This window comes from Artemia sp. Qi Xiang Cuo, chromosome 14 (genome assembly GCF_049724085.1).
Source record: "Artemia sp. Qi Xiang Cuo chromosome 14, ASM4972408v1, whole genome shotgun sequence".
In the NCBI taxonomy this organism is placed as follows: domain Eukaryota; kingdom Metazoa; phylum Arthropoda; class Branchiopoda; order Anostraca; family Artemiidae; genus Artemia; species Artemia sp. Qi Xiang Cuo.
In genome coordinates this window covers 63,462,979-63,478,547 of record NC_142807.1, presented here as the reverse complement: position 1 = coordinate 63,478,547, position 15,569 = coordinate 63,462,979, and the positions used below count along the sequence as shown (strand labels likewise).

The 15,569-nt window shown below is 35.4% G+C and overlaps 1 protein-coding gene across 1 annotated transcript in view; it reads right to left on the bottom strand.

Annotated features, from left to right (window-relative positions):
• Positions 1 to 5,141: 5,141 nt before the first annotated feature.
• The window catches only part of LOC148944744 (DEP domain-containing protein 1A-like), a 74,289-nt gene continuing 63,861 nt past the window's right edge, over positions 5,142 to 15,569 (bottom strand). Inside the window, exons 10-11 of the mRNA XM_089100017.1 lie at positions 10,752 to 10,919; positions 5,142 to 6,655 (exon numbers count right to left, since the gene is read on the bottom strand). Coding sequence (XP_088956143.1) covers positions 6,530 to 6,655; positions 10,752 to 10,919 — 294 coding nt within the window. The 3' untranslated portion in view covers positions 5,142 to 6,529. The remainder of the gene's footprint in view (positions 6,656 to 10,751; positions 10,920 to 15,569) is intronic.

The following is a 15,569-nucleotide window of genomic DNA, read 5'->3' as shown; positions in this document are numbered from 1 at the left end:
TTTCAAACAAACTCGAGTGTACATATATATTTCCGTCAAACGCTCTAACTATAAAAATTCAAACAAAGAGACTAGTGGAAACGAATCTAACTATAAACTAACATAATTAAACAAAACCCAAATTATACTACTATCAACGTCAAAAAACAAAACCAAAAAAGGCTTTAATTCAAGATTTCTAAAAGATACAGGAAGAATTTTACTTCCATTTAAACTTGGAGACTTAAACTTTCAGACTAGATCCCCAGTCAACGTTTTTCTGCGGATGTGTCCCGACTTAACATATTGAAGTGGATTTGGATGGTACCATTGTTCAACCGGCAAATTTTGAAATAAAGATGGCTGTTATTACTAGAGCACATTGAGCATAAAATACGCCGAGCTTCTGGTTCAGTTAAAAGTTCGCATTTTCATTTAAATAGAGCTCTCATTGTAATAATTTATAGAAATTTGGCACTGCCCAAAATTTTGTGTTTAGCACCTGTTTGCGATTCATTAACTAATTTCAATTTGTCCAATTACATTATAAATTTGGCAAATATCTTTTGCATTTCGCCCGTGGACCGTACTGTTTATTTAATTGAAAAACACGGGCTACATAACACATCAGAGAAGCAGGGAAACTGGCCATCTATGGCAACGTTTAATTTTTTGGGTTGTTGTTTTAGTTAGGCTCTATTTTTCTTCATTTTCTTTTCGGTATAAGCCTAGAGAACTAACTGGAGAGAAGGAGACATTTTAAGAAAACGATTCTTATAGTGCATTTATACACTGCAGAAATCCGTCCGGATTTAGCAATCCGTGCGGAGATTCCGTCCGTGTTTGAAAAGCTCTCTAACTATCCGCAACGATTTGGTCAAATCAGGACGGATTCTTGGCAAGGTTTTTAAATGAATAAAACCCCGAGTATGGATCATTAAAACTTCATGATTTACATTGGTCCAAGGCTACCCCAGTATTGGGGTAACCAATTGATAACATTGGCCCAAGGCTACCCCAGCTTGTATCATACTACTCACCCAGGCTAAAAGAAAACCAAGAAAATGGGGTCATTTGCTCTCTATTGCTTATACATTTATTTGAAATCTTTGCCTCAACACGTAGCGTTTCCTGGGCCATCTTTCGAAAAAGATCGCTGATACTTTTATTTGAAATATTTGCCTTAACACGTATCATTTCCTGGACCATCGTTCGAAAAAGATCACTGATACATTTATTTGAAATCTTTGCCTTAACACGTAGCGTTTCCTGGGCCGTCGTTCGAAAAAGATCGCTGATACATTTATTTGAAATCTTTGCCTTAACACATAGCGTTTTCTGGGCCATCATTGGAAAAAGATACGACCGGATTTCCGCAATGTGTAAATGAACCATTACTTGATAATATGCAGAATAATCATAGTTAATACATTTTGCATGTAGTTAGCCTTTATTTTCACTTATTTCAGTGTTTTTCCAATTTTTATACTATATTTATCGTTTTTTTATAGCTTTTCTTCAGAGCAGCCTATACAAAATTTGTTTGCAGAGGACGCTAAAGTAAATGCAGTGTCGTTAACACAGAATTCATGAAAAAAGTTTACTGACTAAAGATAACTCTATGAAAGAGAAAGGTATAGGTAGCGCTTTGTAACAGAAAAACGGTCAGAATATTAGGTTGACAGTGCTGCATTTAGCAGATTTTCAAAATTTAACAAACATTATTTGCAGAAAACCATAAATTTCTTAGAAAACTGAAAAAAAACCACTGAGATAAGTGAAGATAAAGGTTTGCTGCATGCTAAATTTGTTAACTATGATTATTCTGCATATGATGAAGTAAAAATTGTTTTATTAGCATGTTTCCTTCTCTGCAGTTAGTTCTCAAGGCTTATACCTTCCTTGGAAAATACCCCCCCCCTTCCGGTGGAAAATAAGGTTTCTAAATTTGAAAATTTTATGTGAGTTTTTTCTATAGCTTTGTTGAAAAGTGCTAAGAAACGGGAAAAAGAGGAATTTACACACCAGAAGTGTCTTAAAAACGTAGAAAAAAAACAAACAAATCCATTTGTGTTGAAAAGACTTCCATATGATTTTCTATAATTTTTGGCAGTAGCGGGTGGGAGTAGCGGGGAATTATAATATAACATTAGAACCGCTACTGCAATTTTTTGCAGTAGCGGGGGGAGGATCTGTCCCCCAAGGAAAGATCCTCCCACGTAACCTCCTCCGAATCCCCCCCCCGGGTAAAGTAGTGTCCAACTACTTTACCCCCTCCCCCGTTTATATGCAAATATATAGCCCAAATTATATATTTCCCATATATTCTGTCACTCTATTGGCAGGTAGCCAACAATGGGGCAACAAACATTTTTTCCATGGTTTTTCCCTATTCTGCTTTTTTTCCTTTGGTTTCCTTATAACTACTATATAGTCCCAAATTTCCAGGTGGGGGTCATGACCCCCCCCCCCCCCTGCCGGTGCCCATGGGCTCGTTAAGCCAAAAATGAGTAGAAATAAATTCAAATAATTTTCCAAGCGTAAAACTATCACAAATCACCATAAATATATGAATTGAACCCAAAACGAACAGAAATTACAATAAATAGCCTATTCAAACTCAAAATTGCAACAATTAGCATGAGTAGGGCTGACAACCCCCACACCTCCTCAAGACCAGGAAGTAATTTGCACTCTACTGAAAAAAATAAATTTTAAATGTTTTCACTTTTTTTACTTCAACAAATAAAGAAGTATTAAGACTATAAGGAATAGATATCAAAATATGTATATCAAACTGACAATACACGTTTTTTTTTTGTTTTTTTTTCAGTAAAGTGCAATATATTTTCTGGTCTGAAGAAGACATGGGTGTTGTGAGCCATACTCCTTTTATTTTTTGTTCGTTTTGAGTTTGACTAGGCTATCTATTGTAATTTCTGTTAGTTTTGGGTTTCATTTATTTGTTAATGGTGATTTGTGGTAGTTTTACACTTGGAATTTAAGAAAAACAAACTCGTAGAATTTGACAACGCTTTTGTCCGTAAAAACTTCAACAATTTAGAATGTGTTGGTTCCCAAAGCCAACTATCCTTTCAAAGGATAACCAAACCTTCTTAAACTTTTTGGTGTAATATGTTTTAGCTTAATTTTGATGATTGTTTGCTTAAAAAGTTTTTTTTCTTCAATTTTTTTTTTTAATTTGACACCCGCTACTGCCAAAAACTGCAGAAGTTCACATGGAAGTCTTTTCAACACAAATGGATTTGTGTTTTTTTTTTAAGCTTTTAGACACTTCTGGTGTGTATATTCCTCTTTTTCCCGCTCCTTAGCACCTCTCAACAAAACTATAAAAAAAACTGAAATAAAAGTTTCAAATTTAGAAATCTTATTTTCCACGAGGGTATTTTCCGTCGGGGTTACTTTCCGAAGGAGGGGAGGGGGTATTTTTCGTGGGGGAGGTCATTTTTGGGGGGTTAAACACACATACCACACCCCCCCCCCCCATTCACTATATTCATTTATGTTATTTTACTGTGTTCATGGCCGTATATTTGGCTTTAAAATACACTTGTTTGTCTATATTTCTAATATGCAGAATAATTATACCAAACACCTTTTGCATGCTTAACCGCTATGCTTACCCCCCCCCCCTAATGTGCAAATCTATAGCGCAAATTTATTTCGAAAGTAACCAAGAAAATAACAAAAAAAACGGTGTGTTCCAAAAGTACCAAAATTCCATCCCCCCTACGGAAATTAAAAAAATAAAACTCAAATAAAATTCTCAAACTTGAAGTCTTATTTTCCACGGGGGTTATTTTTTTTTTTGGGGGGGGGGGGGTATTTTCCGAGGGGGTATTTTCCACGGGGGGTATTTTAGGCGGGGGGGGGGTGTTTTCCGGGGGTATTCACCGGGGGGGTAAACGCCGGCCACCATTCCAGAGGGTTTACCTGGGTATCAAGTATTCTTTGGCATGATAGTGTGTTTAGATCTACCATTTTTAGCGTGTAATTGTAGCTCAGTAGAGTAGATTTAAGTCGGTACCAGGTTAATGTCATCAATTTAGAAATAAATCACCATTGGTTACTTACTTTTGTGATTTTCGTTGGTAATTTTTTTTTCTTCAAAGTTGCCAACGGTAACAATATTTTTCTCACGGAGTCAGCTAAAATTAGCATAAAAAAATTCAGGCAACCAGGCTTGTCCCCAGGATTATGATTCTTGGGGGAGAAATGGATGGGGCATTTAAGAAGGAAGAGATGTAGAGGCTTATTAATTGTTTTTATAGCAACTAAATAGTCCGAAAATTTGTATTTTGATGCATTTTTTTTTTTTTTAGTTTAAGTCGGTACAACGGGTGAAATGGTTTGAGGATTTTTTTACGTTTTTTTTTTCATGGTAAGATAAACAGTGCAAGAGAAAGAAAGAAATAGAGAGAGAAAGAGAGAGAGAGAGAGACAGAGAGAGAGAGAGAGAGAGAGAGAGAGAGAGAGAGAGAGAGAGAGAGAGAGAGAGAGAGAGAGAGAGAGAGAGAGAGAGAGAGAGAGAGATAGAGAGAGAGAGAGAGAGAGAGAGAGAGAGAGACATAAAGAGAGAGAGGAAGAGAGAGAGAGGAAGAGAGACAAAGGAAGAGGAGAAGAAGAAACGTTAAATTTGGCCCACAATAAAATTAAAGCAGTCTTTACACAATGAAAACAAAATACAATAAAACAAAACACTTTGAGTCACTTACATATGTAAATACAATTTATGGAGAAATAAACTTTAAACAAAACATAGAAAAGTACAAATTTAATTTTACTTTTCCATTCCACAAATATTCATTGAGTAAAAAACAACACTTTACCAGAAAGAAAGGGGAGGAAGCAGGTAGAAACAGGGAGAGAGGAAAAAACAGATAACTTTGTTGTGCAAACACTAATATGATTCAAATACATATAAAAGAGAGTAATTAGCAGCCTAAAAACATAAAATTTTACAGTTTCAGTGCTAATGACTTTAGGTTCATTTGACTGATAAATCATTAAGAGATAAAATTATACCTGGGCAAAATAACGCAAGTCCTAAAGGAAAAAAAAATTACGAACAAATTGACCGAATTAAAAAGAAAAAAATATACAAGAAAGATTTTAATGTGTTTACATAAAAAAAGAAAAAAAACATAAAAATCTGAAGTTTTGTGGCATGAACTAGCTCAAGATTTTACCAATTTAATTTGTTTAAATACAGTAATTTGTCGAATGAGGTCACAATAGTTCATTGTATTCATGACAATAAAGTTTCCTTGTACTTCAAATTCTGCAGTGTTGAGGAAAAGCGTCTTAATCACATCACTTAATCAAATTAAAAAAAGGCTCAAAATACGGATTTTAAATTTTAAGATATAATCACATTTGAAAAAAAAGCCCACAAAAGTAGATACCGTCAATCCAATTACAATGCGTCAGGTTCTTTTGGCACCTTTCCAAGACCTTTCTGAGTCATTAAACCCGTACCTGACCCATATATTAATTAACATTAAATTTCAAAATAGTAATTAAGGCTTTTTGATCATAGTACTAGTTGTTTGACCTTGATTTATTCGGGAAAACCGTCCGAATCACATTAAAGTAAACTAAAAAAGGCCAAAAAAATGGAAAAAACGGATATGAAATTTTTCAGACGTAATTAAAATTGAAAAAATGCCAAAAAGCAAAGCCGTAGCAGGTATAAAAACAAAGAACTAATCATTATGGCAGCGTTGTAAAATCATGGTGGCGTAATTACTTTATCAAACCTTTTTGTTATTTTAGATTTAGCTGCTTTATCTTTTAGTTGCTTAGTCTCGTTTTTTTTTTAGCTTCCAGGAGAGAAGTCAAAATATTTGAACATTTTAAAGTTTATTTTCACTTTCTTCATTTAAAGCTTTACCCGTTATTCAAACATCCCTTTACAGTATTTTCTTTTTATTTCTGCTGAAAATCAACCCTTAAAAAAAAATTATTAGAACAATTGACTGATTTGAGTTTTGTTAAGGCTAACCAATCGGAATATTCTTCAAAAAAATTCTGATTTGGCCAGCATCTTTAAAGTCATAATAAAATTACAATACTGGCCAATTAAACACAAAAGGGTGGTCACAGTCATCAGATAATATCAGATTTCGAAGCAAGCTCAATCTGAGATATTAGTAAAGTTTCAAAGTGAATGGACCTTAGACATTTACGTCTCAATAAAATTAAGACGTTTTGTGTACATAATGTTATCTAGACAAAAAATCAAAACAAAGTATTAGAAAAAGCTATTTATAACGTTCACTTAGCAGATCCCTTGCGTCATAATAAAATCAACATCTTTTGATCTCAGCTTGAGCAGTATTTCCTCATCCTTATTGGGGGGGGGGGGGGTTAATGACCCGCAAAGTGTCATTAATACACTGATGTATGTCTTCATTCATAATATGCCATCAATATATTTAATGTACCTATAACCTATGTATTAAATAATTAAAACACTAGCTTCAAAATAAACTGCAGATCCTTGACATCATCCAAAAAGAAAAAAATATCATATTCTAAAGTTTTTGGATCTCAACTTAAGCATTTTCTTCTCAGTCTTTTTGGGGCTTAAAAATACAGCATCTTCACCGTTCGGAAAATGTTCAGAATAGATGGCAGGATGAGCTTCACGAAACTGAAAAAAAAGAAATAATTGAAACGTAGCTATAATAAATTTGGCCATGGAAATTTACAGCTCTAATTTGACATTTTTTATAACTGGTTAAAAGGCACCAACTTAAAACAAGCAAAGTTTTGTCGACTAGTTCAATACCTTTGCTCTTTAGTTGTCAAGTTCTTAGTTCTCATCTTACATAGGTCTCAAGATGTTTATAATAAATACGATACAAAAAAAATAAAATAAATGGGATATTTACGAAGTCTCTGTTTACTTCAAATGCACTTTATCCTCTTTTAGCACTGAAAGATGCATCCAAGTTCTCAAAAGGGCGCATGTACAACATCTGAGGAACGGATAAGGGTATTCAGTTGAAACAGTTTCAAGGCATACTGACGGGGTGTTGAGCTAAATCCCAAAGACACTATGTACATCCAGGATGTCAAAAAAGCTTGTCTGCGATATCTCACGAATCGCTAAGAGTATCAAGTTGAAACTTTCAGGAAATACTGAGGGGCATGTCGAACTAAATAAAAAGACACTGTGTTTATCCACGATGTCAAAAACCGTATCTGCAATATCACAGGAACGACTTAGGATATGTAGCTGAAATTTTCAGGGAATGCTGAGGGGAATGTTAAGCTAAACTAAAAGACACTATGTGTATCCAGGCTTTCGAAAGGGCGTATCTGCAAAATCTCAGGAACACCTAAGAGTATAAGGGAATGTTAAGCTAAGCCCAAAGACACTATTAGCATTCAGATTGCCAAAAGGCGTATCTGCATCATCTCAAGAACGGCTAAGGATATCAAGTTGAAACTTTCAGAAAATACTGAGGGGCATATCAAACTAAATAGAAAGACACTGTGTTTATCCACGATGTCAAAAAAGCGTATATGTAATATCGCAGGAATGGCTTAGGGTATGTAGTTGAAACCTTCAGTAAATGCTGAGGGGATTCTTAAGCTAAACTAAAAGACACTATTCGCATAAAGGCTGTCAAAATGGCGTATCTGCAATATCCCAGGGATACCCAAGAGTATTAAGTTGAAACTTTCAGGGAATGTTGAGGGTGATGTTAAACTAAATCCAAAGAGGCTATGTGGATCCAGGCTGTCAAAATTGCGTATCTGTGAAATCTCAGGAACGCCTAAAGGTACTAAGTTAAAACTTTTAGGGAATAATGAAGGTGATATTAAACTAGGTCAAAAGACAATATTTGCATCTAGGTTATCAAAAAGGCATGTTTACAGTATCTCAGATATGGTTAGGGGTATAAATTAACAGCTTAAGTGACCCAGCTGAAACACTGAGGGAATATTGGCGGGAGACAAATTAGATTTAAACCTTTACTTGGAGGGACCAAGGGAACCTTAGCAAGAAAAATAAATGTTTGAAGAAAAATGTGGCCGTATTGATTCTTGTTTTTTTTCTATTTTGATTTGCTAAAAATTAACCAAACATATTAACGACACATTAATTAAAGTTTTGAACGAAGGGAATTTCATAATGAAAATTAAGTCAAGCTAAAAAAAAGAAGTTACTACAAGCAGGAGTAGGGCGGACACCCCCTAAGCTTTTTTAAGGCCAGATCGTCCTTTGATCTCTGCCGAGAACAAAATATATTTTAGAAGTATTCCCCTTTCATAACATTAATAAATCCAAAATTATCGAGACATTAATGAATATTATTATACATTAAACATTTAATAAACATTCATTGATCTTTCGATTAATCTTAGTTATTGTGATAATTTTCTTTTTGATGTTACGACAAATAGAAATATGCTAATGTTTTCAGGAAAAGTCAAATGACGCTCTAGTCTTTAGAGGGCTTAGGGAGTGTCAGCCCTACTCCTCTTTGTAGTAATTTCGCTTCGTTTTAAGTTTACTCGGTTACCCATTGTAATTTGTGTTTGTTTTGGGTCTCATTTGTTCATTAATAGTGATTTCGGTTCGTTTTAAGTTTGAATTATTATCTTACTTTATTTCTGTTTGTCCTTGCTTTCATGCAGCTCTCTACTTTTCTTTGAAAAACGTCTCTTTTGGAAAAAGTTTTTAAAATTAATTCAGGCAAGAACGGTGAAGTATTTACAAAGTGAGCAGAGACCATGGTGAGTATAGAAGCTACTGAGATATGTTTAGGCTGGGTGGCAGTTAATAATGAAATTCTGGTTGACAATTGTAGGATTGAAAAGTGCAATGGTTCAATAGTAGTGGTATATCAGAGGCAGCAATCCAGCACTGTTTAAGTTAAGAGCCCTATACTTCAATGTATTACTCGCCCCCCCCCCCCAATCGCTTCGTTTGGAAGAGGTGCGAGGAGAAATTTCCGAAAGGGCCGGAGGGAGTGGAGTAGAAATCTCCGAGGGGGTTCATTAGATCAACAACTCAAATTTCTAGAGCTCCTTTTAGGAATCGAAAATGTTTGGAATGTAAACAGCTCCCCTATCGGCCTCTTTTTCTAAAAACAAAATGTTTGCACTATAAGCTCCTAAAAAAATTTGTAATCTACGCCCGTTTAAAGCGAGCTAAATCGAAAGACATTGCAAGTTGCTACGTTGTACAATAACGTTTCTGCAATATCTCCTGAACAGCTTTGGGTATCAAATTAAAACTTTCAGGGAGTGTTGAGGGGGGAGTGAACCTTAGATTTGGATTTGGTGGAGGGGGAAGAGTTAAATCAGAAGATATACTGTCGACAGTATCAACGCAAAAGTTGTCAAGGTGTTTAGAAAAAGGGCCAGTGAACGTTGATTTAAGACTTACAGGAGAGGGTAGAAACAAATTAAAAAGCAGAGTGTGCATCCAGGTTATCAAAATGTCATATCTTCAATATCTCGAAAACGGTTCGAGGGGTGGATTGAAACTATCAAGTAGTGAAGAAAAAGGAAAAGGAGAGATATGTTTCATGTATGTTTCCTAGTAGATGGAAAATTGCCCGGGTAATTCCGTTACATAAAAAAGGTGATAAATCACCTTTTTTTCTCGTCCCATTATGATTTTATCGCCTTTATCTAAAGTCTTTGAGAAAATTTAAAAAGAAAGGATTTCTGATTATTTGGATAAGATATTTTTTTTTACCAAATACCAGTTTCGACACAACATGCAGTTGCAGCTCTTTTATTAGAACTAAATGATTGTTTAGATAATGGTTTCCATGTGGCTACTGTTTTCTATGATGTTAAGAAAGCATTTGAAACATTAAACCATGAAATTCTTTTTAACGAAACTGAAAATGCAGGCATGAGAAGGATTGTACTAGACTTAGTAAAATCATACCTGTGTGAACGTAGAATTGCGGTAGATGTCGTTGGAAAACTCTAATTTAAAAAACCTTAACGATATTTGTGTCCCTCAAGATTCAGTCTTAGGTCCGCTCTTATTTTTTATTTATATTAACGATCTTCTGCAAAGTTTGCAGGGGAACATTAGTCTTGCTATTCTATTTGCAGATGACACAGCTATATCTGTTAAAGCGAGCGATTCAACTACATTAATTGAAAATTTGATTGCAACTGTTACTTCAGTTGATCGATGGTTTGCTTCTAATAATCTAGTACCAAATTTTATTAAGACTGAATTTATGGTTTTTGGTAGTTCAAAACGCACCACCCGATTTCTTGTCTTGATTTGGGAGGAAAGGGCAGAGGAGAAGGGTTTTAAGATATGGTATCTAACTCTTTGAATACATTTTAGCCTATGATCACCTGTTGGACTAGAATCTATTCCCGGGTAAATAGCGATCTATAATAAAAAAAAAAAAAAAAAAAAAAAAAAAAAAAAAAAAAGAAGCACCCAGGCAATTAAGGTAATCCAATACCTTAAAGGATTAACTTATCTCGTCGATTATAAACTTTCTTAGATTGTCCGGCCAAACTAATTAGATTTGTCCGGCCAAACTAATTAGATTTGTCCGGCCAAACTAAAATTTATTGGGTCTGCGTAGACGCAGACCCAATAAATTTTCGGAGTCGTATCGGCCACATAAACAAGATCTAAGAAACAAAACAACATTATCAAAACAATAAAATTGGTTAAAACCGAATTTCACTAAATACGAGCTTCTGGTCTATGCCTAATCTATTCCATATGACGGTAGAGAGTAACAAACCTGTTTTAATTTCTTTTTCTTGTCTTTGGGATTCAGTTTCTGGTCATTCACAATTTGATCCAAAAGTTGAGATAGAGCAGCATTCAGTTTTTGCTCTCTCTGAGATTCATAAGTGCTTGGAGACACCTGGAGGCAGTAGGATATGGGTAGCATCAAATCATCAATGGTCTGAAGAATTGTTTCAAAGCAGAAAAAAAGAGAAAAAAAATGCGATCAAACTACTTATAAAGCCAAGGAATTTACCGAACTAAATATATTACCAATAAGCTTAAAAAATGGAAAGTACTAGAAGTTATGTTAGCAAGAACTTTCAGAACTTTCTAGATATGCAAAAAAAAGAAAAAAAAGAAAAAAGAATAAAAGACCTTAGCGTAAGCCACTAGTTACGAAGCTGTGAGGGACAAAATAAGCAAGTGCCTGAAAAAAAAATGCAAGATGTCAATGAAATAAAAAGGTGGAACTAAAACCAAAATCGAAAATATTAAAGAGTTGACAAAACATTTAGAAAAAAAGCAAATGCATGCAGAATTTATTACTAATGCTCAACCATACTTGATACTAAGAAAGAAATACAGGGTACATGAATAAAAAGGAAGGTATCAGCAATCCATAAGGAAGCAGTGTGGTCCCTGCAGCAGTGGTAATATCCTAAAGTATTTTAAGCATAAATCTCAACGAAACTTCCGTAATGGCTCAACTTTTTTATATTATGTGGGTCTAATCAAATACTGACGAGATGGTGTTTACATCTTGCGTTTATCAATTCTAAGATATACTAAGAAAGAAATACAGGGTACATGAATAGAAAGGAAGGTATCAGCAATCCATAAGGAAGCAGTGTGGTCCCTTCAACAGCGGTGGTATTCTAAAGTGTTTTAAGCATAAATCTCAATAAAATTGGCTGAAACTTCTGTAATCCCTCAACTTTTTTATGTTCTGAGGGTTTAGTCAGATGTTGACGAGATGGTGTTTACTTCATATGTTCATTCAATCCCACAATAAAATTTCATAATAACAAATTTTCAGACATTCTATGTGTTAGGAACTCTTCTCAATCATACTCGATACTGAGAAAAAAAAACCCACATAGACAGATGATCATGAAGAATGTATTACGGTACACACATGGAAGGAAGGCATCGATAATCAATAAAGAAGCATTGCAGTCCCCATAAAAATGGTTGCACACGTCTCAATAGAATGGACATGAACTTCAGAAATTGCACAAATTATTTATATTATGGTAAAATTAAGGGTTTAGTCAGAGAGTAGGAGGGCACTTACTTCTTGAATTCATTTTTTTTTTATCACAAAGAGTATTCTTTTTTGTAACTTTAAAAATTGTGAACAGCCGTGTTTAATATTGTGATCTAAGCAAGCAGACAGAAAGTACATATTAAAATTTGGCAGCACATAAAATAGAAAAGAAAAGCACAAAGATATAAGATAAATTTCTCCAATGCATCTCATTGATCCGAAAGATGGCAGGATTGATACGGGACAACAAGGTATATCGTGGGTATACAGGGTGTGTATGTTTTCACTAATATTAAAAGTAACGATCATCACTTACTAGCTCCTTGGACCATTATGCTGCATCAGAAAAGACCTTACCCCCTTGTTTAGTTTCTTTAACAACTTATAAGTCTACTTATTTTTTTTTGTTCCAGTTTGTAGGATTAAAAGTTCCAGTTTGTAGGATTTCATTAGGATTAAAAAACAGCCTGAATTTTATTTGCGAGTGGAGTCACATTACAAAAATAGAACTGGAATTTCCATCCCTGCTGAGACTTTTCCATGAAATGACGGTCCTACGGGTAAAAATATTGACACCTCTTCCCTTACTTTTGGTAACATGACGGGCCTCTATAAAGCTAATATCTAGGAAGGGTTGCTGCTTGCCCCAGTGGTTCTTGTTTGTACAATTTTTGTTTCCTTTTTTTTATTGCGGAACCCTATTCAGGTACATCAATTTTCTCGGCAAACGCTTCGTAGAAATGATCAATTACGTGCCCTGATCAATTTTTTTTATAGCAATTAGAATCTTATAGGGATGTAACTATGATAGAAAAGTCCACGAAATAGTTCTATAAAAATCGTTTATTGAACACAAAACATGAATGTTCTTGGAGATTTTCTAGTCAGCTCTGTCCACCTTGAGAGAGTCTCTTGCGATTTTTTATTATTATTGTCTCTTGATGCTTTTTTGCAGCGCACCCAATTGCATCGCACTTGATGGACGCTGTACCTGCGGCCCACCGCACTTTGTATATCGCTCTCGAAGTTCATGCATGATGCTGATAAATTAAGTTATATTATTGGTTGAAGAATGATGGGTAAGTCAGTAGGATACGTGTGAACCATTGATGATTATTTCTTATTTTTTGTTTGAATTAGTTGATTATGAATGATTCAAATAAAAATAGCTTTCCTAATTTTGACTTAAGCCGCAATTAAATTATGTTATTCTTTACAAATATTAATAAATTACAAGGTCAACGAATTACGAACCATTAAATGCACTGACAGAAAAAAGAACAAAAGAGTTCATAAAACTATTGGTACTGCATCTCAACCTTTCAATTTTATTCCTGCTTCGGATAGGCAGACGATTTGTAAAAAAGGTGGCAGCAGCGACCAGTACTTCTGACTCGCGAGAAGTGGGTGTACAAACTTAAGGATAAGTTCATATCTGCGCTCCTTGAGAGGGAGCATTTGTAGCGGCTCGAGAGCGGATTAATAAGACACCTAATTTGTACTGGGTATGATTTTTACAGCACGTTTCTGCACGGTTTCAATGTCACAACTGAGATATTCTGTATTGTGCATTGGAGGGCCCCAGAACGGACATGCGTGCTCAAGTAATGGTCACACATAATACAAATATGCCAATTCGAGTTGCATTGTAGAAAAACCCAGGCACCCCAAAGTAGCCAACGCGCTCAAGGCATAATTTTCTATCTTTACTGAGCTAGCAACATGTGGGCTAAAGGAGCAGTCTGAGCTAAAAATGACACCGAGTATAACTGCGGTTGAGATAACTGAATACCATGGTTCAAGGCAGAAGAGATCATGTTTCAGAGCATTGAACACCATCATTTGTGTTTATTCTCGTTGATTTGCAGCCCATATTTGTCAGACTGAACAACAAAAGGATTTGAAGTCATTAATGAGCTATGGAACAGCTTGGTGCTTATCCACTAGGTATTGTAGCTGCATGGACAAGTTATCAACGCATTGAAAACGACCCTCAATCCCTGAAAGCACGTAACCACTAAAAACGGCAGGGCTGCAGGTTGTGGTTGCCTTGAGGTGCACCGCGTGTTTTTTTTTTCCATTCCGAGTTGAGATCCCTTGGGAAAAGTGCATAAAGACGCAGATAGCAGCAGCGAAGAAAATTTATAAAAAGCAGCAGAATATTCTGTTTTGCACCCATTACCTTTAAGTTTTTCGGCATCAGTAATATGGCGGATTAGGTCAAACACTTTTGATAATAAGCTAAAAACAAGTTCACAATGGTATTTCTTTGATCTATCCATTCGGTTATTAGGTGGAATAGTCTTAACAAATTGTGAGTAGAGCTACTTCCTTTCAGATAACCGTTCTGAAATGGGTCAAGGGAAGGGGCAATTTGAGAAAGAAGTTCGCAGTAATTCAGTCACATTAGCTAAGTTAATAAATTATTTTGGGCTAGTTTGGTTATTTTTTGTTAGTTTTTTTTACACAATATAAGAAAAATACTGAAATAATGTATAATATAATAACATAGTAAATGTTTAATATAATAATAACATAATATATACGAATATTCCTCATGGTAGATATAATTTTCTTATGCAAATTCAAATTTGACAAGAAACTGAAAGGTTTTTCTGGCTTAGTTTTAAGTTTTTAATTTAATTAATTTTGATTGATTGTTTCTGGAACCCCAACAATCGGGGAGGCAGTCTCGGCTACTTTAGTCTCGAAATTTAATGAACTTTCTCGAAAAAAGTATGGCTTTTTAGAGAATGTGACGCATTCAGGCCCTGTTTGGCCAGCTAGAATTGATACAAACGTAACAATTAACCCTACCCCAGCTCCTACGTTTGTCATTGTACTAAAGATCTGTCCTAAAAACCTGGCCTCACCTAGTGCTCGTAAGGACTTTGTCAATAAACTTTGCCACGAGGCCTCAGGTGAAATAGCTGAACTTAAAAAAATCGGCTTCGGAATGGAAACTCGTTAAGTCAAAGCGTGCAGCAAACAAAATTGTCGAGAATGCTAAGAACAGTACCTCAGGTATCTCGGTGAGTGTAAAATCCGAACTGTTTATAGGGGTTCTGAAAGGCATACCGACCGAATACGATAAGAATCAAGTCAAATCTCTTGTACCAAACTGCTTGATAGTTTCACAGTGTGGAAAGTCCCGAGTACTCAAGACCTACTTTGAGTCGAAGCAAAACCTGGATCTGTTCTTGAAAGTGTCTGTGAAAGTTGGCTACGAAAAGCTTTCTGCAAAAGCATTTGTATATCTCCCAAAGAGTTACTTCTCGTGTCATAAAACTGGGCATCTGGCCTCGCAGTGCTCCAGTCGGGCCCTCTGCTATTGCTGTGAATCATGCGGTCACACCTCTAACAGTGCCTCTCCGTGTTCAGAAAAAAGGTTCTGTCTAGAATGTAAAGTTGCCGGCGATACTTGCTACAGTGTAAAGTGTCCTAATAACAACAGTCAACTAGCAAAGCCCACGGTATGGTATGGATCTGTCTACTACTGCGCAAGCTGTACTTTCATGGAATATTAATGGTGGACTTTTAGTCAAACTTTCTGTGATAAAA